Source organism: Prionailurus bengalensis, chromosome C2 (assembly GCF_016509475.1).
Source record: "Prionailurus bengalensis isolate Pbe53 chromosome C2, Fcat_Pben_1.1_paternal_pri, whole genome shotgun sequence".
Lineage (NCBI taxonomy): Eukaryota > Metazoa > Chordata > Mammalia > Carnivora > Felidae > Prionailurus > Prionailurus bengalensis.
The window spans coordinates 121883063-121910554 of record NC_057350.1 but is presented as its reverse complement, the minus strand read 5'-3'; the positions used below and the strand labels follow the sequence as shown (position 1 = coordinate 121910554).

Genomic DNA, 27492 nt, shown 5'->3' with positions numbered 1-27492 from the left:
AAATTATTTAACTTAAATTATTTATCTTAAATAAACTCGGAGTCTTAAACTAAATTATTGTCATTTTCTCTTTAGCAAGATGATCAACTTATCTGAACCAGATACAATTGATGAAAGAGCCATTAATAAGAAAAAGCTCACCCATTTCACTATTTCTGTAAGTATTTGTCCTTTGCTAGTAATCATGTTATTGTGCTGTAAAATGTAAGGCCTTTATTAATGGGTGGTTAGGCCCAGGTGAAACCTTTTTTTACTCCAGTTTTATTGAGAAATAATTGACATACATTACTGCGATGGCTTGACTTACATATATTGTGAAACGATTACCACAATAAGTTCAGCTAATATCCATCTTTTCATAGAGATACAATAAAAAGAAACAAGGACAAAAATTTTCTCCTTGCAATGAGAACTCAGAGGATCTACTCTCTTAAAAACTTTCCTGGATATCATACAGCAGTGCTAGTTATAGTCATCATGTTGTACATTACATCCCTAGTGCTTAACTATCTTATAACTGGAAGTTTGTACCTTTTGACCACCTTTCTCCAATTTTTCCTCCCCTCACACTTTGCCTCTGATAACTGCAAGTCTGATCTCTTTCTCTATGAATTTGGTATTTTTTGTTTTTTGTTTTGTTTTAGATTCCACATATAAGTGAGGTCATATAGTATTTGTCTTTCTCTGACTTATTTCACCTAACATAATGGGTTCAAGGTCCATTCATGTAAGATGTTTGATTTAACGTAATTTCAGTTTCCATAAAAACTAGGTTTTTATTAAATAAAATTCAGCTGCATTTTGTACTGAATGAAATTAAGATTCAAAGTGCTTTGAATGAACTTAAGGTAGTAGTATTCAAGTTATATAATTGTAATCATTCAGTTGTTTTTATTTATTTTTATTTTTTTAAGTTTATTTTTGAAAGAGAGAGAGAGTGCATGCACATGCATGTGAGCAGGGGAAGGGCAAAGAGACAGGGAGAGAGAGAATCCAGAGCAGGCTCTGTGCTGTCTGCACTATGGGCTCTACCCCACAAACCCATGGATCCAAAATCAAGAGTTTGACACTTAACTGTCTGAGCCACCCAGATGCCCCGAGTTGCTTTTCTAATACAATTTTTTCTTTTTTCTTTTTAATGTTTGTTTACTTATTTTTGAGAGAGAGAAAGCACACACAAGCAGGGGAGGGGTAGAGAGAGAGAGAGGGAAAGAGAGAAACCCAAGCAGCCTCCGTGCTGTCAGCACAGAGCCTGACATGGGGTTGGAACTCATGACCTGTGAGATCATGACCTGCACCAAAGTTGGACGCTTAACCGACTTAGCCACCCAAGTGCCCCCAAGTTGCTTTTATTAACAAATATTTGCTTGATACTGTTGTTCTTGGTTGAAATAAGAGTACTGTATAGTTTTACCACCTGTTTTACTATTTCACAGAATTTGGGTTATTCTTTTTTACTATATGTTCTGTAGTCAGCTTCTCCATTCAAGTCTTATTGAACTCAGGAATTTATAGTCACCACACTTTTCCCCTCAAAATCTCTAGAGCAGTGGTAGATATTAATTAGTATTTACTAAGTACTTACTAGTTACCAGTCACTGTTCTAAACAAACTGATGAATTACCTCTTTGACTCTTCCCAGCACTCTTAAAATAAGATACCTATGTTTTTACGGATGAGAAAATTGAGGTACTGAGAAATTACCCAGGATATGATCCCAGTGGTCTAGATCTAGAGCCCATCCTTATAATCACTATGGTATACTGCCACTCTTGTATCATGGTAGCAATAGCAACTAGTTAATACACTAGCCACAGCTGCAGCTATTAAAAGTGAGCTACTGCTAAGCTCTATCCTTCATTTCTATTGGCAAATACAATCCTTGATTCTGCTAAAGTTGTTTAGTCTCTTTTATGAGGAAGCTACAACCTTGGGGCAGTTGGTACATGGTTTATCTTGGACTATTAAGGGGTACTCCCATTTCCTGTTATCCTTGAGAAGTATTGAATTGACTGTTGACTAACATGGCTTTCTTGTCTCCCACTTTCCAATAAACCAATAATATTGCATAATCCTGGCAGGAATTCTTCAAGAAGCCATTTCCGATTGCAGTTGCGAGAAGTTTATTTTCTTTCACATCTTGTGTCAGGATGCTTTGTTTAGTATCTAATGATTGCTGAAAATATTCATATATATCATAGAATACATGTGTCACATAATTTTTTATGGCACTGACCCTGAAATGCAGTGTTTCTCACTATTGTACAAATTTATTGTTTGGTTTTACTTTTAACATTTGTATGCTGTATGTTAAAGAAAATAAAAAATATTTTCTAGCTATTTTGCAATAACTACAGGATGGGCCTGAGGCCTAAATCTTTTACAGTTTTATTTTTAGAGATAACATTCTAGGGGATAATAGTCTAGATTTTTAGGAGGCTTGAAAGAGTATTCCAAAATGGAATGGGAAAAGACAGATCTCTGAAAAGGAGCAAAGTGTTAATTTGGATATTAAATCTGTCATATTGAATCAGTAATTTTAGAGCTCTGGGAATAGATCTGCTGGGATACTACCAGTTTTCCATGAAACTTTATCCCAAAGAAGCCTCATTCAATTTGTAAAGGACTGCAAAGTTGCGATAATCTAGTTTTTTACCTCATGATGATGGGTTTATGTAGTATTGTGATGTATGAAAGAAGAGAAATATGATAGGATGAAAATGACATATAATATCTATGAGTGCAAGGGAGAGAGATTGAGTAGTAAAGAGACGGTTAAAACCATAGGTTTTTTTTTTCTTGACTAGGGTATTTTGCTTTTGTAAATACTACGTATGTTTTAAAATCTGAATTTTCACAATCTATTGTTTCTAATTTACTTTCAAAACTAGTTGATAAGACTTGAAAAGTACTTTCTCACATGTATTTTTCCTTGTGGCAATTCAGGAAAATTTAAACCTGGCCTTGAATTCTGCCTCAGCCATTGGTTGCACAGTGGTCAACATTGGTGCACAGGATCTCAAAGAAGGAAAACCTCACCTGGTCTTGGGACTTCTCTGGCAGATCATCAAAGTTGGTCTTTTTGCCGATATTGAGATTTCCAGGAATGAAGGTAGAACCATAAAAAATATTTACTTTTCATTGACATCTACTTACTATGGGAAGAATTTATATTTCATTGTTTTCCTCTCAGCTCTAATTGCATTACTAAATGAGGGTGAGGATCTAGAAGAGCTGATGAAGCTTTCTCCAGAGGAATTATTGCTGCGATGGGTGAACTACCATCTGACCAATGCAGGATGGCGTACCATCAACAACTTCAGCAGCGACATTAAGGTTTATATTTTAATGCTCAACGTTGTGACATAAATAAGGACATAGAATGTAAAAACGCAAAAGGTGTTCAGACATAAACTTGAAGTGTAATTCATAACGACACAGTGTAGAAAATGAAACTTTGTGTTTTTCTGTCTGAAATGGAGCTCCCAATTATAATTGCAAAATCTTTTCTTTAAAAAAAAATGAGTTTCAACTGATGGTTACCAGAAAGAAAGAGGATGGGGGAATGGGTGATGAGCACCAGGTGTTGTATGGAGGTTTAGGGTTGTTGTGTTGTTGTATACCTGAAAGTAGTATTAACTGTATGTTAACTAACTAGAATTTCAATAAAGTCTTAAAAAATAAAAAGGACAAAATACTCTTTTTGCAATAAAAAAAATTGGTTTATTGATATTTAAGAAGAAATACAACTAGCTGTGAGAAGGCACTGTGCTAGCAGATAAAGTACTTTCCCATTTCATATGCCACAGAAAGACTAAATTATAATGAAGATGTCAGTCTGTTTATTTGAACTAAAAATTCATCTGTTCACTGGACGAGAGGCCCTCGTGGACCTCTCCAGTCCAACACTCTTACTCCCACTTTGCCAATAACCAGCTAACAGGAGACCAAATATCTGAGGGCACAGGGAATCAGTAGACAAAAGGAATTCTTCAGGTATGTTTCTCAACCAAAGTAGCCTGCAATGCTTCCCTCCCTACTGGGAGAGCTTGTTGAGGAAACTGTAACATTCTGTATGCCTAACAGCTCTCCCATGGTCACTTCCCTGGCATGCATTGCCAAACTCGGTCCCTGTGACTCCTTCTTCTCTATATTTCCCACCCTCCAACCCCAGACTAATCAGCATTAGCATTTATTTGTATTTTCTGTAGATATATTAACACCTTCAATCAGATTATGTTTTTGTCATAATGGGCTTAGATGACAGTCTCTTTCTTTGAAATGACATTATATTTCTCTTTCATCTATTACATGCTCATTTAAAATTTAATCACTTGATTATAAAAGAGCTGATATTCTGTGAAAAAAAATAAAATAAAATTTTATTTTGGGGGTGCTCTCTTATTTTAAAATTCAGTTCATCAGATATTTATTAAACCCCTCCCGTGGGGTATTCTGCAAGGCACAGGGGATACAAAGATTTAACTCTTGAGAAGCTTACCAGTTACACAGGCAGGTACACACTAGTAGATGGATGTTTCAGTTATCTATTGCTATATAATAAGCCACTCAAAATGTAATAGCTTAATTTTTATATTTATCGGTATACCCAGAAAACTTATTTTGGGATTTTGTTTTTACCTATAGGGAGTTTTTTCCCCTGTTTCTCCTCAATGCCTTAATTAATAAATGAGTATGTCGACACTCTTAAGAAGCATTATTTGGAAATAGGGAATCTAGAAATAAACCCCAATGATGTCTAATATGATGCTCATAAAATTATATTATGTACTGTGTATCTTCCTTTCAAAAGGTTAGGATGATACAGAACCCCAAAGGTCTACTGCAGAAATAAATGAATTCACTTTACCCTTAAAAAAGAAAACTTAACAGCTTAAAATAATATTGTTTCTCATGATACTGTGGGTTCATGCAGCTTGGTTGAGTGGTTCTACTTCAGATGGCTTTGGTTGGGATCACTAACTCATTGGCATTCAGCTGTCAGTTGGACTGGTCTGGAGGGTGCACGAGGCCACCACTCACATGTGTAGTGCTTCACTGTGTCTCCATGAGGCCTTTCCACATGGCTAGACTGGGCTTCCTCACAGTCTGATAGTCTCAGATGGTTGGGACTTCCTACATGGAGGCTAACTTCAAGAGGGAGGAAGCAGAAGCTATTAAGGCTTGAGCTTGGAAACCCCAGAATATCACTTTCACTGCATTCTGTTGTTCAGAACAAGTTACAAGGCAGTTCTGAGTTTATTGGCTTGGAGGGTTAATGGCTGGAGGGTTCCAGAAGATAATGCTTGACGCTAATCTTAACCAATGCTGATGCTTCAGAGCGTAAACAAATGAAAAAGTGAGGAAGGATATTCCAAGTATAGGGAACAGTGTTGCTAGAAGCTTTGAGGTACAAAACAGCATAATGTATTCAGGAGCCTATATAAATTTATAAGTAAAGTTACAAAGTTATTCCATTCTTCAAGATGAGGACAGTTTCTTCAGTTTGAGTACTGTTTTCCTAAATCAAATGATGTTTTTATTCATTTTAAAAGTTCTATTTCATTTCTTCCCTTGAAGGATTCAAGAGCCTATTTTCATCTGCTTAATCAGATTGCACCTAAAGGTGACCGGGATGATGGACCTGCCATTACCATTGATCTTTCAGGATTTAATGTAAGTACAGTTTTTGATTAAAATTTTTATTTCGATAAAATATACATAACAACATTTACCATTTTAACCATTTTAAATGTACATTTCACTGGCATTAAGTACATTTGCATTGTGTACAGCCATCACCACTGTCCATCCCTGAAACTTTGATCATTCTATAGTGAAATCTGTACGCATTAAACAATAACTATTCCCTTCTCCCCCAAGTCCCTGGTAACCACTGTTCTACTTTCTATCTCTATGAATTTGACTAGTGAGTCCAGTCAAATTTAGAGTGTAATTTTCTATAGGCAGCATTCCCTGGTGGAGCCCTTAGCTCTTCATTAAACCTTGGCCCTTTGCTCTTCTCAAGTTTTTTCATGCCTTAGGCTTCACATCTCCATGCTAAGCCATCTGGCTGTCATAACTGACGAAAAAGAATTGAAGGATTCTAATCTTGAGTATGTGTGGAATCAACCCTACATCCACATTTTCCTGGTGCAACATAACCGGAACTCACCAGGGTGCTTTTGTGGCTATCACCGTGTCCTAGGAAAGGGAGCAACAAGCCATTATTAGATTGCTAAGCAACTGATTATCAGTTCTTTCAACTTCTGTTCAGAAATCTACAAAATAAAAGATGGCTGTTCTTAGTGTTTACAGTGTAGGGAGGACTGATGCAGATCCTGACTCATCTAACACATTTCCCAGGAATCCCATTTTTTAGCATAAGTTGTAAATACTGGGGATGGTTCTATCTAAATATTAAAATCGATAAGACTATAGTTTGTATGATAATCTATTAAGTACTTTAAGTGCAACATCCATAATCATTTTAAAGGCAAATTGAGCCATTACAAGTTAATCATACTTTACATTATTACAATAAAACATTTGAGAAAGTATTGCAAAACTGCAAAATTTACAAATTAGTTTGAGTAAAAAATTAGGAAATTAAAAAACCTATGGAAAATTTCAAACATAATAAAAATGAATAAACCCAATATAATGTGCTCATGCCCCAGGTTCAACAAGTATCAACTCATGGTCAATCTTCTTTTGTCTATCACCTATTCTTCCTCTCCCATGTTTTTTTGAATCAAATCCTGGACATCATATCATTTCATTGATAAGTATTTCAATATGTATTTCTTTTTTTTTTTAATTTTTTTTTTAACGTTTATTTATTTTTGAGACAGAGAGAGACAGAGCATGAATGGGGGAGGGGCAGAGAGAGAGGGAGGCACAGAATCGGAAGCAGGCTCCAGGCTCTGAGCCATCAGCCCAGAGCCCGATGCGGGGCTCGAACTCGCGGACCGCGAGATAGTGACCTGAGCTGAAGTTGGACACTTAACCGACTGAGCCCCCCAGGCGCCCCTCAATATGTATTGCTAAAAGATAAAAAAAAACCTTTAAAGATATAACCATAATACCTTATCATACCTAAAACATTAACAATAATCTGTAATATTATCAAAATATTTAGTCAACACTGACATTTCCAATTGCCTCATAAATGTCAGATTTTCTTTTCATAGTTTATTTGGATCAAGATCTAAATAAGATCCACATATTATAATTTGTTCATGTCTACATTAGGAACTTTTTATTGTTGTTTAATAGCATTGAATCTATCACTTTCTCTGATTTTGTTTACATTTTTACTTTTTTGTAACTGGTGCACAGAATGAGGTAAAATTGTTGGTCATAATATATGCTCATCATGAACCCATTCATGTCCCTTTTTTTATTTATCTTTATTTGTAGTTGTTTGTTTTAAAATTATAACAAGTCCGTCCGTATGAACCCTCAATCCAAGAAAGCTAAGACCTTGATATTAACTTACATTTAGCTCTATACTTCCCTATTCCATCTTTCTGCCTCACCTTAATATGATAATCACCATCTTGAATCTTATGTTCATTGTTCTTTTGCTTTTTTTATATAGTTTTCTTTCAAACAAATATATTCCTTACAAAATTACCTTTTTCATTCATTTTACTTTTTAACTTCACATGAAATTTATTATCTTGTATTTAAATTACTAATACTTATTTTGAACGTATTATATTGCTAAGAGTCACTCATATTGTTGTATATCACTGCATACATATAACACAGTTCATTCATCTGCTTTCCTGTTGACAAGTATTTGGTTTGTTTCCAGGATTTTGCACTTGTGAAAAGTGCTGTCCTTCTGATTTTAATATGATTTTATTTGTATCCCAGCTTGGTTTTCATTGAGAAAAGAATTTATTGAAAATATTATTCAGGGTAGAATGGTTGAGACAACTAAGCCTCTTAGCCAAAAGGCACTCCAGTATATGGCCTTGACCAAATTATCAATAATTTGACCAGTAGGAGCTGTTTGATATGATATTTGAGAGTTTTGTTGAGTATTGCAGCAATGAGGGAGAAGTATTCCTCTGATCCCAGCAAGAAAACTCAAGAGAAATTGATTTAGAATTTCTGCACATTCTGACCTTATTTTGACCTATCATTTAATATATTTCCAGAAACGTGATTGCTTATAAATATGTATATCAGTAAACAATTATGCCAATCAAAAGTTTGACCATTTTTGTCTTATTTTGTTATTTAGGAGAAAAATGACCTGAAGCGTGCTGGATTCATGCTTCAAGAAGCAGATAAACTGGGCTGCAGACAGTTTGTTACTCCTGCAGATGTGGTTTCAGGCAATCCTAAACTTAATTTAGCTTTTGTAGCTAATCTGTTTAACACATACCCATGCCTCCATAAGCCCGATAATAATGACATCGATATGAATTTATTGGAAGGTATGTTCTTTTTGCCTTAAATTGCTTCACTGTATGTATCTTCTTGTGGTGTTGACCTGCTTCAGTGTCAGAGGTAGGGAATGATGGTGGGAGATGAAGTTTACTGTGTGTAGGCATGTGCATCCATTAAAACGTTCAAATAGGGAAAGTGGTTATTGGTTTTGGTTCAGAGAGAATGCTGGGGTAAATCTTACTTGTCTGTCATTTCTGCGTAAGAGTTTAGTGAAAACTATCATACATTTAAAATAGTCTCTTAAATGACCACATAACTCCACCACCAATATGGACAATGAATTATCTATTGGAAAAAATAATCATTTTGTAGCTTTTTTTCTCCTTTGAAAGCTACAGTTTGACTCTAGTATTGTTCTCTTTTTAATGTTTTTAATGTACATGAAAAAATTTTAAATATTCATTACTTGTCTTGTCGTGTGTGGGCTACTGTTATCTGTCTCATAATTTATAATACTTTCCTATTTTGCTTCATGAAATGCAGATTTGACCCCTCCTAATGTAGGTACTGTATTTAGTACTTTTCTATACTCTAAATGTATTCATTCTGAAATTCTTTTTATTAGTACTATTTATTCTTTCTATCTGAGTTGATATTTATTTTTTGCATTGTTCATGCTGTGTTTTTTCTCTCTTAATATGCCTAAAGAATGATGACAAGGAAGAAACACAAATGAAACTTACTTAGACTATCAGAGCAAGGTTTGATTATGTAAACTCTCCACCGAATTTGCCTTCTATAATGCTGGGATATTATAGTTGTAAATACATTTAAAATCAGTTTTGACAATTGGATTTCATGATGTAAAGCCTTTATCCCTCTCCCGTGAATAAACAAACTTACCTTTCAACACAAGTAATCTTTGAAAGGATCTATTTAGGTTCTATAACATTTTTTTTTTGGTATTATTTAGCTATGGTACATTTCTTGAATGTCATTGAAGCTTACAATATATGAATCATAACAACAAAACATTCTCACCATCTAGTTCTTTGTCCCCATCTTTGTTTCCTAGCCTCTCTTCTCTTCTTCTCTCATTCTCACACTCTCACAGATACACCCAAACCCACAGTAGTATCAGAACTAAAGGTAAAAACAATGGCAGCATTCAGAGCTAGGGACTGATCCTAAAATATTCTCACTAGTTGCCCTGGTTTGGAGAAGGCAGTCTTCAAGTAGGGATTCTTGGCGGGGAGAATTCGATGTTGCACTGCTCATCCTCTCATGTCGCCCACCGTACTCCCTTCCCTCCCTGGGGAGATAGACTGAGAAATCAGTTTCATGTTCTTCTCTTTGACTGCCACAACCAGAGGTCCATTTCCTTGATGCTTTATAATTACATGTTTTTGATTAATGAAAAAAGTTTCAGATTTAATAAATATATTCTTTGAGGAATATGATTAATTCAGTTCACTCTTCCTGAGGTCTGTAAAATAAAGACTATATTCTTTACATAGATTTGTACTTGAGAGGGAGCATAGATAAAAGTGTAGATCTTTCAGCAGAGACATTTAGGGTGAGGGATTAGAACTTAAAAAAAATTAAATAAAAAGGGAGACTGCTAAGTTTTTATCAGTCTGGAAAATTTCAAAATCCCTCTGTATCTTACAATAGAAGGCATTGTTTAGAGTGGCATATTAAATATGATCTGCTTTTTATAGTCACTGAATTCTTGCTAGATATCTTTTCCAACTTGCTCGCTCTCCTATTTGTCATGTTTGAATTCTTTTGCTAGTGTTCAGCATGCTTTTGGAATTTTTCAGTGTGAATAGGATTGCTAAATATTTCCATTAGTATTTACTCTATTTATATAAGAAGATACTATGGGAAATATTTATCAATCATCTTTATTTATAACATATGTATATCCTGATACATTTGCCAAAAATGTATGTAACTTTGACTGTCATTGGAATTTTTCCTCTATAAATTTTTTATAGATCCTTATGAAATTTGAAGCTTGACCTTATCTCATCCCATATTCATATATTAGTATGTCCTCATTGGCAAAGAACTTTGTATGGAATTGAGAAAATTAAAAGCCCAACTAAATATAAAAACTTCACATTAAATTGAGCCGAATTCTGAATCTCAGAATCCATTGGTGGTGATAGAAAATATATAGGCCACTGAATTACACTTTGTTCTAACTATGGGTCCACCATTTAGTATCCGAGTGACTTCTGTCAGCCTTGGTTTTTTCATCTGTAAAAACAGATTAATAATACTAATTTTGAAGAATTACAGAGCAGGTTAAAATGACCTTTCATGAATGAAAGGGTTGAGCATACAGTATGTGCTCAGTAATAGTCAGGTTGGGAAGAGGAAAACACTTAACATATCACTTAGCACATTTAGTGAGTGTTAAATATATGTTAGTTCCTTTTCTTTCCTCTTAGTAGTCTGCTTGTAATATATTATGTTTTTCTGAAACTTTTTCAATTGCAGATAAGTTTGACCCTGAAAATGAAATGTCTTATAGTTCTATCTTTTATATCAGCAATTAAGATTTTACTTCTAAGATTGCTTTAGTTGTCTGCAATACAGACAACCCTTACAATCTGGAATACATATGTTTTTGTAATGCTTTACCATGGCTCTTGCACAAATGCATAGTGCTTCTGGCTTTGAGCATTTATTTACCAAGACAACTGGAAATGGTATTAGATAAATAAATGCTCACATGTATAATCTATTTTACTTTCCAGGCATAAGAAATTAAAATAATAACTATAATTAGTAGAGAACAGTGGGAAGAAATACAAACCCCTGAAGCTTATGACAGTTTCAGAACTCAGTCAAAATATGAGTATCTTTTTAATATTATTTGCTGTATTATCAGGTTCAGCAGAATTTGGATATTGTTTCAATTAAAAATTAGACTATTGTTACACTATCAATGTTTGTAATTTTAAAACAGAACTTGGATTTTCCTGGGAGGAAATAATGCAAAAATCCTCTAATTACTAGAAAGAAATCTATTATAGATTGTAATAAAGAAACAACTAAAAGGTAAATCCAAGTCACATGTATCAAACTGTTGATGATGGTATGTTTATATTTATGTCGCTTTAGGGAAAGTCAGATACTTAATTTGCAGTTGTTTAATAACTCCTATAAGCAGGCAAGCATGGTGTCTGGGAATATTTAGTTTAACTTGGTTAACTTTTTAAAAATTTTTTCACATAGGTTATTTATCATAAAGTGATAGTGGCAGATACAACAGACTGGCCAGTTACCTTTTATGCAGGCCGAGAAAACAAAATTTAAGAAATTATATGGCTATATCATTTAATAGGGCAAGAATTAAAATAGATTCTGGGAAAGCTGTTAGGTATTAATGTAGAAAATCAAATAAAAATACAGTGGACAGATTATTTCCTGAACAGCTGTCACACACACACAAAAAAAAAACAAAAACAAAACAAAACAAAAAAAAACCAAAAAAAAAACAACCCAGAATCCTTTAGAATTTACAAGGTTTGGTTGCTCTTCTAGGTATGCAGGTTTATACTATCTGTGGCACTTAGTCTGAAGATGACTGCAGGGATGGCTCTACTGGAATGGGCCTTGAAGCTGAGACAGTTATAGATGTAGAATGCCAAATCATCCTGGGAATCCCACATGAGTCAAAGTCTGGAGAGTGACCTGAACTTGCCTATGGTTTAGAGGTGATGAGAGGTGTAAATGTTCTAGCTTTTCAGGAGTGATGAGATGTAGGTTAGACCATTGCATTGTCCCCTACCTTTGCTGAAAGCAAATAATATTGCAGATAGTCACTTAGGACTGTTTGTAATCTAGGGGATGACTAGAGTGTAGACATGGCAGGGAGAGTCCATCTTGCTGTCTGCCCACTTTGTGGTACACTATAGCTCATGTTTTCCTTATAGATGGTATGAGCACTGCTATGAAGGGGATGATCAGGGAGGTTAGGTAATCACAGGTTAAATAACAGTGCCTGCTGGAGTTTCTTACTGAGGTGATCTTTGAGACCTAGGGACTTAATTGTGATGTCTTTCTCTTAGCACCCTGTGTGTGGGGCTGTGTCCCTCATGTAATTTCAGTAGTGACAATCTAAAATAACTCAGTAAGCCTGTAAAATAGTTATATCCCTTCATTGCTTATTTTTTTATTTTAATTTTTTATTTGAGAGAGAGCAAGCGAGCATGTGCCAGTGGGGGAGAGGGGCAGAGAGAGAGAGAGAGAGAGAGAGAGAGAGAGAGAGAATCTAAGCAGGCTCCACACTCAGCACAGGGTGTGATCCCATGACCTGAGCTGAAATCAAGTGTTGGATGCTCAACTGACTGAGCCACCCAGGATCCCGCTTCACTGCTTATTTTTATATTATCTGTAATTGCCTCTCCCCTTTATTGCTGTTTGTTGTGATGAAAATGTAGGTTTGTGTGTCCAGAAACTTGTCTGTGTAAAACCAAAACCTATACAAATTTGGAAACACTGCATTGGAAAGGCATAGCTTTTGTTGCCTTGACTGCTATGTTGCCTTGACTGCTAAAAGATTTTGTTTCATTAATTTTTAGCCAATTCTTTTTGCATATAAAAACTACAGATATGACCATGTAAGTTTCTCTGTTACTTTCTGGACAGAGAAACCCATAACTCAGTAGTTCACAGACATCAAGTTAGGACTCTAGATAGAGAAATTTAGAGCAAATGGAAGTCTTCTAGACAGAGGGGAAAAAGGGACTTTGGCAATAAGAGGTTCCCCCTCCCCTAACTCCCAAGAAATTGTAGTATCACAGAAACCACAGCAAAATATGTATTGCTAGTTTGAACCTGCTGGGATGGTTTAAAACATATTCTTTGATGCCTTTTGTCCTGAATCATCAGTATGAAATTGTGTCTACTCTAGGAGAGAGCAAGGAAGAGAGGACATTTCGGAACTGGATGAATTCCTTGGGGGTCAACCCATATATTAATCATTTGTACAGGTAAATATTTTATTGTGTTTAGCTTAATGGCCAGAGTCCAACTTTTCTAGTTTCAAACCACAGGTATGTTTACACTAGAACATTTTCTAAAGATCACGAGAATTTTAACCAACATTTAGAAATTCAGAATGCTAGGGATTGGCAATACGATGGATATTTAAGGAAAGTATTATTTTAAAAAGACCAGAATATGACAATATTAGTTATAATTTTTGATGACATAAGCAACCAACTTTACCTTTGGCAAAGATAATCCATCTTACTCTTTCATAATTACTGATGAGAAAAATAATAAATTGTTTCAGGGACGCCTATGTGTCTCAGTCGGTTAAGCATCCCACTCTTGATTTTAGCTCAGGTCATGATCTCACGGTTTGTGAGTTCCAGCCCCATATCGGGCTCCATGCTGACAGTGTGGGGTCTGTCTGGGATTCCCTCTCTCCCTCTCTCTTCTCTTGGCTTGTACTCTCTCTGTCTCAAAATAAATAAATAAACTTTAAAAGGAGAAAAATAATAAATTATTTCAACTGTAACAGAATAGTGATGTTTTACAAATTGTTCTTATCCTTATATCAGTATTTTTAACTATAATTCACTTTCTATTTTTGCCAAAATCTACCTCAATTATTCTATAATTTGTGTATATTTTTATTTAATTTATAGAAATAACTTTTTATGAGTAATTGTAATTTATCTTGTCTTGTTCAAAAATGACAACACATTATCAACATTGGTAGGACTAAGAAAATATTTTACTGAATCATTTCCCACACTCTCTGGTAGTGCTAACAATGTGTCTTTCTAGGTTTGGATAAGAGGAAACCTTTCTTCTTTCTTTATTATAGGATCTACCAGCCTGCCTTTAAAAACGCAAAAGAGGGTTGCCTGGGTGGCTCAGTTGGTTGAGCATCTGACTCTTGATTTTGGTTCAGGTCATGTGATCTCACAGTTTGTAGGATCGAGCCCCACATTGGGCTCCCTGCTGACAGCACAGAACCTGCTTGGGATTCTCTCTCCCATTCTCTCTGCTGCTCCCCTACTTGTTCTCTCTCTCTCTCTCTCTCTCTCTCTCTCTCTCTCTCAATAAATAAATAAACTTTAAAAAGTTGGTTCAGGAAAGCATCTTGAATTCTCTGGAAATCATTTCAAACTGTCTGGGCTTCAGTTTACCTATTTGCAAAATATGAATAATGATACCATACTAAATAGAAATATGAATGAATTTAAAGTAAAAAAGAAAAATTCATGAAATAGAGGAGAGTCCAGAACCAATGCAAATACTTTAGTAATTTATTTATTTTTAAAAAGCTTTTTTTTTTTTTAATGTTTGTTTATTTTGAGAGAGAGTGTGAGCAGGGGAGGGGCAGAGAGAGGGAGGGAGAGAGAGAATCCCAAGCAGGCTGTGCATTGTCAGTGTAGAGACCAATGTGAGGCTCAAACTCATGAACCGTGAGATCATGACCTGAGCCAAAATCAAGAGTTGGTGCTTAACTGACTGAGCCAACCAGGTGCCCCTTTAGAAATTTTTTTTATACAAAATTTTCCATGCGCTTTTATAAATAGCCCAGTCAGCTCTTAATTACCTTCATAATAGACTTTATTCTTCCATCATTCAGCACAGAGCCCAGTCCCCTTCATTGCCATAGGTGTGTGCTCAGAGTTGCAAAGTAAACTGTCATATGAATCTTAGCAAAACAACTCCGTGAACAAGCTGTTGAGGGAGAAAAGCCATGCAATACATCATAGAGCTAGCAATTTAAAAAAATCAATTGCTGTTGCTTTACATCCTTAGCATACAGAATTGAAAACAGACTCAACGGATATACTTTGAGCACTTCAGAAGAATGTGTTTTTCTGAATCCAAAATACTACTATTCTTACTTTAAGAACGCCTACTTGCTCATAAATTCTTTCCTCTTAACCTTCATTATTTAACGTGAACAGCTGCCTACTTTGTAGCTATTGCGATTTTTATGAATTTTTAAAAAGTTTTAAAAATCATATGTAAGTAATACATGCACTTATTCTCACTGTACAAGTTTCAGGAAGTATGTATGTAGAATAAAATAAAACATGATGATACTTTCTTTATATCTCCTCTATTCCTTTTTTCCTGCCCAGAGGTAATTGCTATTAACAGTCCATAGCACATATAGATACTTAAATACTCTCGATTTTGAAAATAAATTTTATACATAGTAAACTGCATGTAGTGTTCTGCCACTTGCTTTTTTGAATATAATATGTCTTGTAAAACTTTTCATGTCCGTACATAGAGATATACCTTATTTTTCATGGTGGTCCAGGAGTCAATAGTATGGATAGTTTATTCAACAGCCCGCTATTGCCAGGCATTTAAGTTGCTTCCAAACATATGAATACTGTCGCAATGAATGTCTTTGTACATGTATCTTTGTAAACATTTAGAAAAAATTTTGGACAGATTCCTAGATTAGAAATTCTGGGTTATATGATACATCCTGTCATTTTTTTTAAGCATTAAATGACCCTGTTGTATTTTTGAAGACCTAAGCCTGTCTCCATTGTGCTTAATAAAATTCCTCCTCCTTCATCATCTTTTCCTCTTGTTTTAGTGACCTTGCAGATGCTTTAGTGATCTTTCAGCTCTATGAAATGATCCGTGTGCCAGTCGACTGGAGCCATGTCAACAAACCTCCTTATCCTGCTCTTGGAGGGAACATGAAGAAGGTGAATGAGATAATCACCAAATATGTGTTATTATTGTTCTAATATAAACCAGAGGATTTGGAGTTTCATAAAGCTTGGTAATTTGTGGTCTGTCTCCATGACTCTGATTCAACCCAAAATGTGTTAAGCTTACTAGGCCTTTTATAAGTGTGCTTTAATAAATGTTTGGAAACATGAAGACAGTTCTCTCAGCCAGACACTTTTACTGTTTTTATCTTTAACAGGTTGTAGTACGTAATGTTCTTTGAGGTACATCATAAGTGCATTCCTGTTTTATAAACATCAGAACTTGCTAAATCTTTACTGGTTATTTTGTTAATATCTTTCAACAGATATTTATTGATTACCTACTACCTGTACAGTGCAGTGTAGGGTACAAAATAATACAAGGCATGGTCCTCAAGAAGCCTAAAAAATTAGATATGTGTGTAAACAACTACAATATAGTGCAGAATACAGAGAAGTAAATATGAGTTCTAAGGAAGAAAAGGCCACAGGCCACGCTTATTATGAGAAGCTTCATGCAGGAGGTGTAATCTGAGATACGAGTTTGAGAAATGGATAGAATTTTGTGAGAAGGGGACTGGAGAGAGGCTGAGGATGAGGAAAAGGAATAGTGATGGGAAAATATAAAATGCGTTTCTGGGAATTGGGGAGAATAGGTTAGCTATAACAGAGGATTCCGATAGGTAAGAAGTATGAACACTAAAAATTTTGATTGGAGCCAGATGTTGAGAACCTTGAGCTTGTGCTTTACACTAGAAACAATGGGAAGCGATTAAACATTTTTGGGCAGGACAGTGACTTGATTACAGTTGGTGGGAGACTATCAGTGGCAGATGAATGATAAAGAGAAGTGGTTGTCTTCCAGTATTCTTCCTCAAATAGGGGATGTGTGGTGTCCTTCATGTTCATGTCTGTCCTCTTGAATTGCTGCTTTAATATTCAACTTTAGTTTTGTTTTTGCTTTTCCTTTTTACTGTCTGTATCAGGATTATTTGCTTTCTAAAGTAAAATTATGTAGGACTTTAAAATTTTTGTATTTTAACTTTATCCTTTAAAGTATGAATAATTTGAATACATAATACAAATTATGAACTCAGATTGCTATAATTTATCAGTATGGCTATTTTGAAACTGATCTGCATCCTCATGATTTAAAAACTATCTCTAGTTGAATAAATGGAAATATAACCATACTCCTGTATAGAAACATTAAATCTTATGAAGATATTACATTTTTGCAAATTAATTTATAGGTGGAAAATAATTCCAGTTAGAATTCCATTAAGTCTCCTTTTGTGTATATATGGGCATATATACGTGTGTTGCATGTTGGGATTGATAAAGTTATTCTAAAATTCCGATGGAAGAAGAAACAGGCCCAAAACATCAAGAACATTTTCTGAGAATATTGAGGCAGGAGGTGTTAGAAAAAATATGTAATTTTATTATAAAGCTAAAATAATTGAAATAGTTTAATACATATATAAGAATGAAATGGAATAGAGTAGTCTAGAAACCTAAAATATAAGAACTTAATATATGACAAGATTCTTGCTAAATTTGATAATAGGGAAAGGAAAGATCACCCAAAAAATGATGCCAGAACAACTGGTTAACTACTTTGTTAGGGGAAAAAGTGATCTTCACCATTAACCAAACAGAATGAATTCCAAATGGATTAAGGTAAACAATTAAAGGATTAAATGTAATAAAAAAATGATTACTCTTGGAATGATTTAAAAAACTACAAAAAATTGATATAATAGATTACATATAAATTTAAAACATCTCTGTGCAAAAATAAACATCATAATTAAAAACAATAAACTTGGTAAATTATTTGCAACAACTATGGTAAGTAGTTAATATTCTTAACATGTAAGTAGTCCATACAAATTAATTACTGAAACTCAACTGCTATTACTAAAATTGTAATAGCAAAATGTGAACTTGAACAACGTGAATGAACAGTTCACAGAAAAAGAATGATGGATAATACACTTATGAAAACTTTGTACCTGCAATAAAGAAATGCAATTTCAGGGGCACCTGGGTAGCTCAGTCTAAACATCCGATTTCAGCTCAGGTCATGGTCCTGTAGGTTCGTGGGTTTGAGCCCGGAGTTGGGCTCTGTGTTGACAGCTTAGAGCCTGGAGCCTGCTTCAGATTCTGTGTCTCCTTCTCTCTCTGCCCCTCCCCCGCTCATGCTCTGTCTCTCTCAAAAATAAACAGTTTTTAAAAATGCAATTCAAATAAACAATTGGATTACATTGCATCCAATATTAGAGAAAGTATTACATTTATATAACTTTTCTAGAATCAGTTTGGTAATACTGATCGCTATCTCCAAAAAAGTCCTTTGACTTAATGGTTTCACTTCTTATTATCTTTTCTAATGAAATAATCAGTCAGACAAGAAGTTGTATACCAAATTGCTTATCTTAGCAATGTTTATAGAGGAAAAAAAAAACTAGAAAACCCATATGATGAAGTAAAATATACCATTAAAAAGTAGTAGTATTTTTAGTGTTTTAATAATAGTGACATGGAAATGAATGGGATACAAAATTGCATATATACATAGGAATCAAATTTGTTTAAAATACACACACACATTCAAAAAGGACTTCTATTCTTCAAATCTCTAGAATGAGTATGTATGTATAGACTTTATAATTAAATTATTTGTTAAAGGGACTATATCATAATAGTGAAGTAAATGGGTAGCGTAATTATAAGAGATTTATATTTATATTTTTCAGTATTTCTAGGGATTGGACCACCTACAGTTAACATGTTATTTGATTTGCCTGTAATTATTTTGTGAGTAGAATTCAGAAAATATTGTTAACTAATTTTATGTAAAGTTTCAAAATCAAAATGTCAGATGCAAATTTTTTTTTTAAATTGAGGTATAGTTGACACACAATGTTACAGTAGTTTTAGGTGTACAACATAATGATTGGACAACTATACTATGCTCACCACAAGTATAATTGCCATCTATCACCATACAATGCTATTACAGTCCCATTAATTATATTCCCTATACTGTATCTTTCATCCCAGTGACCAGTTCATTCCATAACAGGAAGCCTGTATTACCTACTCTCTTTAACCCTTTTTATCCATCCCCCTCCTCCCCTGTACAACCACCAGTTCTCTGTATTTATTTTATTTTTGCATTTATTTTGTTTGATTTTGCTCACTTGTTTTTTAGAGTCTAAATATATGTGAAATCATATTTGTCTTCTCTGGCTGACATTTCATTTAGCATAATACCCTCTAGGTCTGTCCATATTGTCGCAGAAGGCAAGATCTCATTCTTTTTTATGGCTAATATTCCATTGTATGTAGGTACCACATCTTCTTTGTACCATCTACTGATGGGCACTTCCATATCTTGGCTTTTGTAAATAATAACTGTAATAAACATAAGAGTGCATAGATCTTTTTGAATTGGTGTTTTCATTGTCTTTGTGTAAATACCAGTAATGGAATTATTGGATTGTATGGTGTTCATATTTTTAATATTTTGAAGATCCTCCATACTTATTTTCCACAGTGGCTGCACCAATTTACATTCCCACTGACTGTGTACAAACATTCCTTTTTTTTCACATCCTAACCAACACTTGTTATTTCCTGTCTTTTTCTTTTTTTTTTTTTTTTTTTTTTGGAATAGTTTGGGAAAAATAGGTATTACTCTTCTTTAAATGTTTGGTAGAATTCACCTGTGAATCCATCTGGTCCTGGACTTTTGTTTGTTGGGGGATTTTTGATTACTGATTTAATTTTATTACTACTAACTGATTTGTTCAGAATTCTTCCTGATTCAGTTTATATAATATTGTATATTTCTAGGAATTTATCCATTTTTTCTAGGTTGTTCAATTTTTTGGCATATGATTTATGTAGTTGTCTCTTACAACTATCCTTTGTGTTTCTGTGGTGTCAGTTATTACTTCTCTTTCATTTCTGGCTTATTTATTTGATTCCTCTCTCTTGAAGAGTCTGGATAAAGGTTTATCAAATGTGTATACCTTTTCAAAGACCAACTCTTGGTTTCTTTGATCTTTTCTATTTTTGTTTTTATTCTCTTATATCATTTATTTCTGTTCTGATATTTATTATTTTCATTCTTTCTATTAACTATGGTGTTTGTTCTTTTTCTAGTTTCTTTAGGAGTAAGCAGATGCAAAATATAACAGGAAAACAAACTACTCATTTTATCTGGAATTTGAAATAGGCGATGTCACAAGTGATTATGTAAAATTCTTCCTTTCACCATATACTAGCTATTTATAGAATGAAACATAACACCTGTAATAAATTTAAAATGTTTAAAAAATGAAGGAGTACCTACCCAACAAAGTATCACAGAGTCTACTTTTATAGACTTTGGGCATTCATCAGCAGACATCACTTTACTTCATTTGTAAAGTTCATAAAGTTGTGCCACTTAAATAGTCTTTTTTCATTATTTTTTCAGTATTTCTTTTCACTTGGAACCCTGTATCCTATTGTGTAATTTTTCTCATTTTCCCAATGATCTAAGATTCATGTTTCTAAAGCATTTGCAGTGCTTGGTAATCATTTCTCCCCTTAACTCCATTAAACTGCACTCTCCAATTTTTTCTTGCTTTCTTTGTGTTTATTCTTACCTCTCACAGGTTCTTCATGTTTTAGCCTGACACCTCTGGAATTTCCAAGGCTCAGTTCTTGGCCCAGTGCTCTTAACTTTCTATATTTACATCCTCAGAGAGCAGATCCATTTTAAGAGTCTTTAGTAGTACCATAAACATAGGAAAGCTGCATTTCTTACTCTTTCTCTAGTTGGTACCTCTCCAGATCTTAGAGGTTTTGCCAATTTGGAATCAACTGTTGCCAAAAAATAGAACACATCTTTTCCCTAATGGTAGCATCCATTTCCAGGTAACCTTTCATTGTGGTCGAATCAACATGTTAGGCCTCTAGTAACCCTGAGCACCCTTCTCCCCATCATTTCCCTTAAGAATTTTGGTCAAACTAACTATAAAACAGATGGCCCTTCATTGAAACACATTTTACACCTAAGTGATTATTATTATAATTTGCTAGAAAATTCTCCCGATGAAACAGGTATCAGTGGCAAATATGTTGGTTTTTCTGTCTCCTGTTCACACTGTTACATAATCAGGACTTTGATGCTATTTTCTACAAATTAGGAATCTATTCAATTTCTTTTTAATTCTGTGCATTTCTATAGGATACATTTCTTATTACGTAGACTGAATCTATAGTATAATATGATTATTAGGAAAAAGAAAGAATTGAAAATTATTGTCTCCTTGTATTTTAAAAAAATGCATACTCCTCAGAGCTCTGATATCTTCAGCTATAAAATGGGAATAGTTGTAAAATGGGAATAATAATTATTTCCTTAATTTCAGTGTTATTATGAAATGATATTCTGTCATATAATCTAAAGATATCTTCATAATTATTTTTCAGATAACTGAACAAGGCTAGCATATTCAAGAGATATAGTTTTAAAACCCGTTTTTATACTAAAACTTTTACTTATTACTTGTAGATCGAAAACTGTAACTATGCAGTGGAGCTTGGGAAGAATAAGGCTAAATTCTCCTTGGTTGGCATTGCTGGGCAGGACCTAAATGAAGGGAATGCAACACTTACTCTGGCATTGGTATGGCAGCTGATGAGAAGGTAAAAGCTGATATGTTTATAGCAACACTTTTTCCTTCAACAAGTCATATGAACTAGTATTTTATCTATTTTTGAAGAATAAAAAACAGGGGGGCCTGGGTGGTTCAGTCAATTAAGTGGGTGGCTCAGGCGGTTAAGCAGCTGACTCTTGATTTCGGCTCAGGTCATGATGTCCTGGTTCATGAGATCCAGCCCAGCACTGGGCTCCGTACTAACAGCCTGGAGCCCACTTGGGATTCTGTCTACCTCTCCTTCTACTCCTCTCCCCCTCCGCATGTTTGCATGCTCTCTTTCTCTCAAAAATAAATAAACATTTCAAAAAAGAGTAACAAACAAGAAATATACAATGCAAAATATATTTTTAAATGACTTACTGTTGATAATATATTTTGTTTAAAAGTGGTTCAGTCTAGGAGCGCCTGTATGGTTCCATCTGTTAAACGTGCAACTGTGGCTCAGGTCATGATTTCACGGTTTGTGGGCTCGAGCCCCACTTCGGGCTCTGTGCTGACAGCTCAGAGCCTCAAGCCTGCTTCCGTTTTTGTGTCTCCCTCTCTGCCCCTCCCCCCATCATGTTCTGTCTCTTTCTCTCTCTCTCAAAAATAAACATTAAAAAGTTTTTTTTAGGGGCACCTGGGTGGCTCAGTAGGTTAAGCATCCTACTTCAGCTCAAGTCACGATCTCACGGTCTGTGAGTTCGAGCCCTGCGTCGGGCTCTGGGCTGATGGCTCAGAGCCTGGAGCCTGCTTCCGATTCTCTGTCTCCCTCTCTCTCTGCCCCTCCCCTGTTCATGCTCTGTCTCTCTCTGTCCCAAAAATAAATAAACGTTGAAAAAAAAATTAAAAATAAAAAAAAATAAATAAACGTTAAAATTTTTTTTTAAAAAGTGTTTTTTAAATAAATAAAATGAAATGAAAGTGGGTCAATCTAGGGGTGCCTGGGTGGCTCAGTTGGTTAAGTGTGTGACGTCATCTCAGTTCATGATCTCGCAGTCTGTGGGTTCGAGTCCCACGTTGGGCTCTGTGCTGACAGCTCAGAGTTTGGAGCCTGCTTTGGTTTCTGTGCCTCCCTCTCTTCATGCCCCTGCCCCACTTAAGCTCTGTTTCTCTCTCTCTCTCTCTCAAAAATAAATAAATTAAAAAAAAAATTTTTTTTAAGTGGGTCAATCTCTAAAACTAATCACTTTTATTAATTCCTCTTAAAAACTGCTTTGTAGGGGCGCCTGGGTGGCGCAGTCGGTTAAGCGTCCGACTTCAGCCAGGTCATGATCTCACGGTCCGTGAGTTCGAGCCCCGCGTCAGGCTCTGGGCTGATGGCTCGGAGCCTGGAGCCTGTTTCCGATTCTGTGTCTCCCTCTCTCTCTGCCCCTCCCCCGTTCATGCTCTGTCTCTCTCTGTCCCAAAAATAAATAAACGTTGAAAAAAAAAATTAAAAAAAAAAACTGCTTTGTAAGGGGTTGTTTTTTTAAAAATACCATATGGTAGTTTTTGTTTCTGATTACTGAGCTTTGTAACTTTAGAATGTGACTAAGTGCAAATAGCAGAGTAAAATTAGAAATATTTATAAGAACCAAAATGTTTCTTAAATATTTAAATGTTGATATAAATGATGTGAGAGCAAATTTCACCTCTTTTCTCTCCCCTTTCACTGTCAAATGTACATCTTTTCTGTTATAGGTACACATTGAATGTGTTGTCAGATCTTGGAGAAGGTGAAAAAGTAAATGATGAAATTATTATTAAATGGGTCAATCAGACGCTTAAAAGTGCAAAAAAACATACTTCCATTTCCAGCTTCAAGGTAATCAAAAGCTATTTAAAATTTTGTTTTTGTAAGAAATTAAGTATAGGAAGGAATTTTTATTAGAAATTGCATTGGTTTAGATTCAGAATTACATTAACATTATATCTCAGAAACACAATTTATGAACTTAGGCCTGCTAGTTATTTGGCATGTGTAAAGCAAAAGTATAGTTTGAACTCTTATATTTTTGACTGGTTGTCCTATTGAGTATAAATGCAGATTAATATTATCAACTCTGGTCATCTAATCTTAAAAAATAGAATAGAGCCAAAAAACCCAATTGTCAAATGAAAAAGAAAGATTAAAAAACCATTGTTTACATAGGACCTATAATGTTTTGTGCTCCCTAGCAGCAGTCTCAGAATTGTATTGACATCATTTCCAAGGCATAACAGAGCCAGCCAAACCGATTCAAGTGGGAATTGAGAAAACTGGTAGGAAAAAAAATATCTTGTTATCTGGCTTCATAATGGCACTTAACACTCACTTTTGAGCATTTGTGGATGATTCATAAAGCACTTAAAACGTAATCTGTACATACACACCCACTAATTTTCATGCATTTCCATTGTGTTTCGCTTTTGCATGCAAGGTGATGTTAGCTACAACTAAGCATGTCTGCTTGTACACATTCATTCAGTGAGCCTTGTGTTTGTGCTTTTATTATGTGAAAAATATGTGAAAAATCAGCAAATTTTTTTTAGTGATTAAGAGTGCAAACAGATGAAACCCTAAGCTCTCCTAAGAGTTATCTATCCATCTTTAGTTTTTTCTTTGGCTTTGTTCTATATGCTTAACAACATTTTAGAGCAGAAAAAATTTCAGAAATTGATAAATTCAATTTTTACTAAATAGTGAGCCCCAAAGGGATTTTAACATGACAACTAGAATAAGTCAGAGATGTTACCTGAGTCCTAGTTCAAGTGTGTTTCTCTTTTGCCATCTTGGAAGGAACTAATGACTTTGAGTTTTTGTTGTTGCTTGTTAAAAAAAAAAAAACACAAGAATTTTCAGTCCATGATTTGTTTTTATATATTTTAGGCGTAAAATACAACTGAAAAATGTAAAACAGGAAAGGGGACTTATAAAATTCTCTAATTGATAGTTATCAAAGTTGTTGTAATGAAATTTTACACATTTGTACATTAGTTGATGAAAAATAATAAGCATGTATATAATTAAATCAAATACAATAATAAAATATTTAGAAACAAATACTTATTAAGCTTTTACTATTAAGTAACATTTATAGGTAAAGAAAAAGATACAGAATATAAGAAATTAATTTGTCCCTCATAGTGTTCACCATTTATTTGAAGAACAAAATTTTCATAATTGGCATTTTCATAACAAGCTAGAAGAAGGTCCATCTTGAATAAAGGCAAGTCAAAGGTTAAGAGAAATAGTTTGGCTGGAGAGGATGGTTCCTAAGGGAGTAGTGCTGGATATAGTCTGAGTCAAGATTGTGGGGGAGTCTGGCCTTAATAAAAGTGTGTTGGTATAAGGACTAATGTAAGAAAAGTGACTGTTTTTAGAAATACTCTTCTGAATGTGGTGGGCAGGATGGATTAGACTAAGAAAGGTGTAAATGCTAGGACAATGCCTAAGAAGCTGAAGCAGGTGTGAAATGATAAAAATCTGATTGGAGTTGAGGGTGGGCACTGGGAATGTTAAGAATAAATAGTTATTTGCTATTGCAAAAGAACAGGTAGGATTTGGCTTCTTGATTTGAGGAAGCACAGGAGAGAGAGGAGTTAAAACTTGATGTTTTAGGCCTGGGTAATTGAAAAACAGATAACACTAACAAATGGGAATGTCAGGATGTACAGTTGCTTTCTGGAAAAGGTGATGAGTTCAATTTTAAGCTTGTTGAATTTGAAGTAATGTTCAGGAAATAAGCTGGATGAAAGGAAATATTAAAACTGGGAATACAGACTTGGTGATCAGTTGAATAGAAGAGATAGTTGAAAAATGTGAGTACACAGATCCTTTAAGGGAGAGAACTCACAAAGAAAGGCAAACTTGAGAGTTGTACTTAGATCCGAAGTAACAGAAACATAATGCAAATATGCTTGGCATTTATTTAGTAGATGCTCAATAATAAAATCTTTAAAGAGACTGTAGTTAAGAAATGTGGCAGCAAATGCTAAAAAATAGTTGGGGTGGGGAGGCTTTTTTTTTTCCAACTGTAGAAGACATTATATTTGAAGGCTACCATAAATGGTACTCGTAAGAATCTATTAATTATAATCAAGGCAGTGCTATAGTGAGAAATTTTAGAAAAGACAAATTTACCCTTTTCAGTTGCAAAGTAATTTTCCCTCAGCAGGAAGATAAGGAAGTGTACGAGCACTGAGTAATACGTGGAATTATTGAATCACTATATTGCACACCTGAAACTAATATAACACTGTGTCAAACTACACTGGAATTAAAATAAAATACAAAAAAAAGAAGATAAGTAAGTGGAATATCAGCCATAACAATAATCATAATTACCATTGAGTGCTCTATGTCACCATGCTAAGCACTTTACACAGTTTCTTTTAATTCTCTCAATAATTCTATAAGCAAAAAGGAGAACTTTATAAAAGTTAAACAACTTGCCCACGGTCATACAACTATTGAGCAGCAAAGCTGGATTTCATTTCCAGATCTAACTGCAGGTTGAAAGCCAGGCTTTAGAGTTGTATGACCCTGGATTTGACTTCAGCTCAGATACTTATTAGTTATGTGACACACTGCTCATTCATCTCATAAATATTCAAAGCTTACCCTGTAGTAGGTGCTTTGCTAGTCACCGTGACTACATAATGCCCTCAAAGTGCTCACTGTTCAGTAAAGAAAGCAAATAAGAAAACAGGAATCACTGTGTGGGGTGTCAGCAATACCTTAAAAACCAGGGGAGTAAGGAGAACATGAGAGGGCATGTATTTTGTAAAAACCTTAGTAGTTTATACTAACAGCTGGACTACACCTCTTGATGAATAAAATTGAATTTACTTCTGGCTCACCATTCAGTGTCTTTGTGACTGTGGGCAGGTTATTAATTTCTCTATTCCTCAGTTTCCCCATATTTAAAATGGAGATATTAATAATACCTATCTTCTGAGTTTGTGTCAGACTAAATAAGTTAACGAATATAAAGAGCTCAACAATACCTGGTACATATTAAGGGCTCAGTAAAAGGGTTTACTACACTACTGGTATGGCAATATATAAAGGGCATCATATGTGGAGAGTTTCCTGTTAAGCTATTTCGAGAACTCTGGCTGCCACATCACTGTGTTTGCACTTCTATTTTCAAGAACGACAGAAAGAACAATGGCATGCAATGTTCTAATAGTAATGTGTATCACATTAAGAGAAAGGGATGATACAATTCATTATCTTGAAAATCAAGCCAAACTCTAGGCTGTCTTTGAGAGTCTAGACATTTTTGCTTTTGTAATTTATTTATAATTAACTTAAGGAAAGATGATGAAAATGTACATGCTAAACTGAGGATTTTACTATAGGCCCTGTCCCCTTTGCAAAAGTAAAATGTCTTTTACTGATAATACACAGATCAGAAGAGTTGAAAGATAGGCCTGTTTTCTTGGAAATAGGAAGATAAGGGATCCAATATAACTCTTGAAACTTAAATCTTTCATTCAATTCAATAAAGTTTTTCCCATAAGGAAATAGATGAAAACATTGTTTCCTTACATCTAAGTGAAGAAATGTTTAAAATACCACAAAATAAAGTAAAATAAAATAAAATAAAATACCACAAAATATTATATACTTTCAGCTATGAGTAAAGTCTGAGGATCTTATGTATTACATGGTGACTATAGTTAACACTATA

The 27492-nt window shown here is 34.5% G+C and overlaps 1 protein-coding gene across 1 annotated transcript in view; it reads left to right on the top strand.

Annotated features, from left to right (window-relative positions):
* The window catches only part of PLS1 (plastin 1), a 108564-nt gene that overhangs the window by 77333 nt on the left and 3739 nt on the right, over nt 1–27492 (top strand). The window contains exons 6-14 of the mRNA XM_043595226.1: nt 76–157; nt 2947–3112; nt 3194–3336; nt 5581–5676; nt 8258–8453; nt 13337–13415; nt 16010–16124; nt 21706–21839; nt 23516–23639. Coding sequence (XP_043451161.1) covers nt 76–157; nt 2947–3112; nt 3194–3336; nt 5581–5676; nt 8258–8453; nt 13337–13415; nt 16010–16124; nt 21706–21839; nt 23516–23639 — 1135 coding nt within the window. The remainder of the gene's footprint in view (nt 1–75; nt 158–2946; nt 3113–3193; nt 3337–5580; nt 5677–8257; nt 8454–13336; nt 13416–16009; nt 16125–21705; nt 21840–23515; nt 23640–27492) is intronic.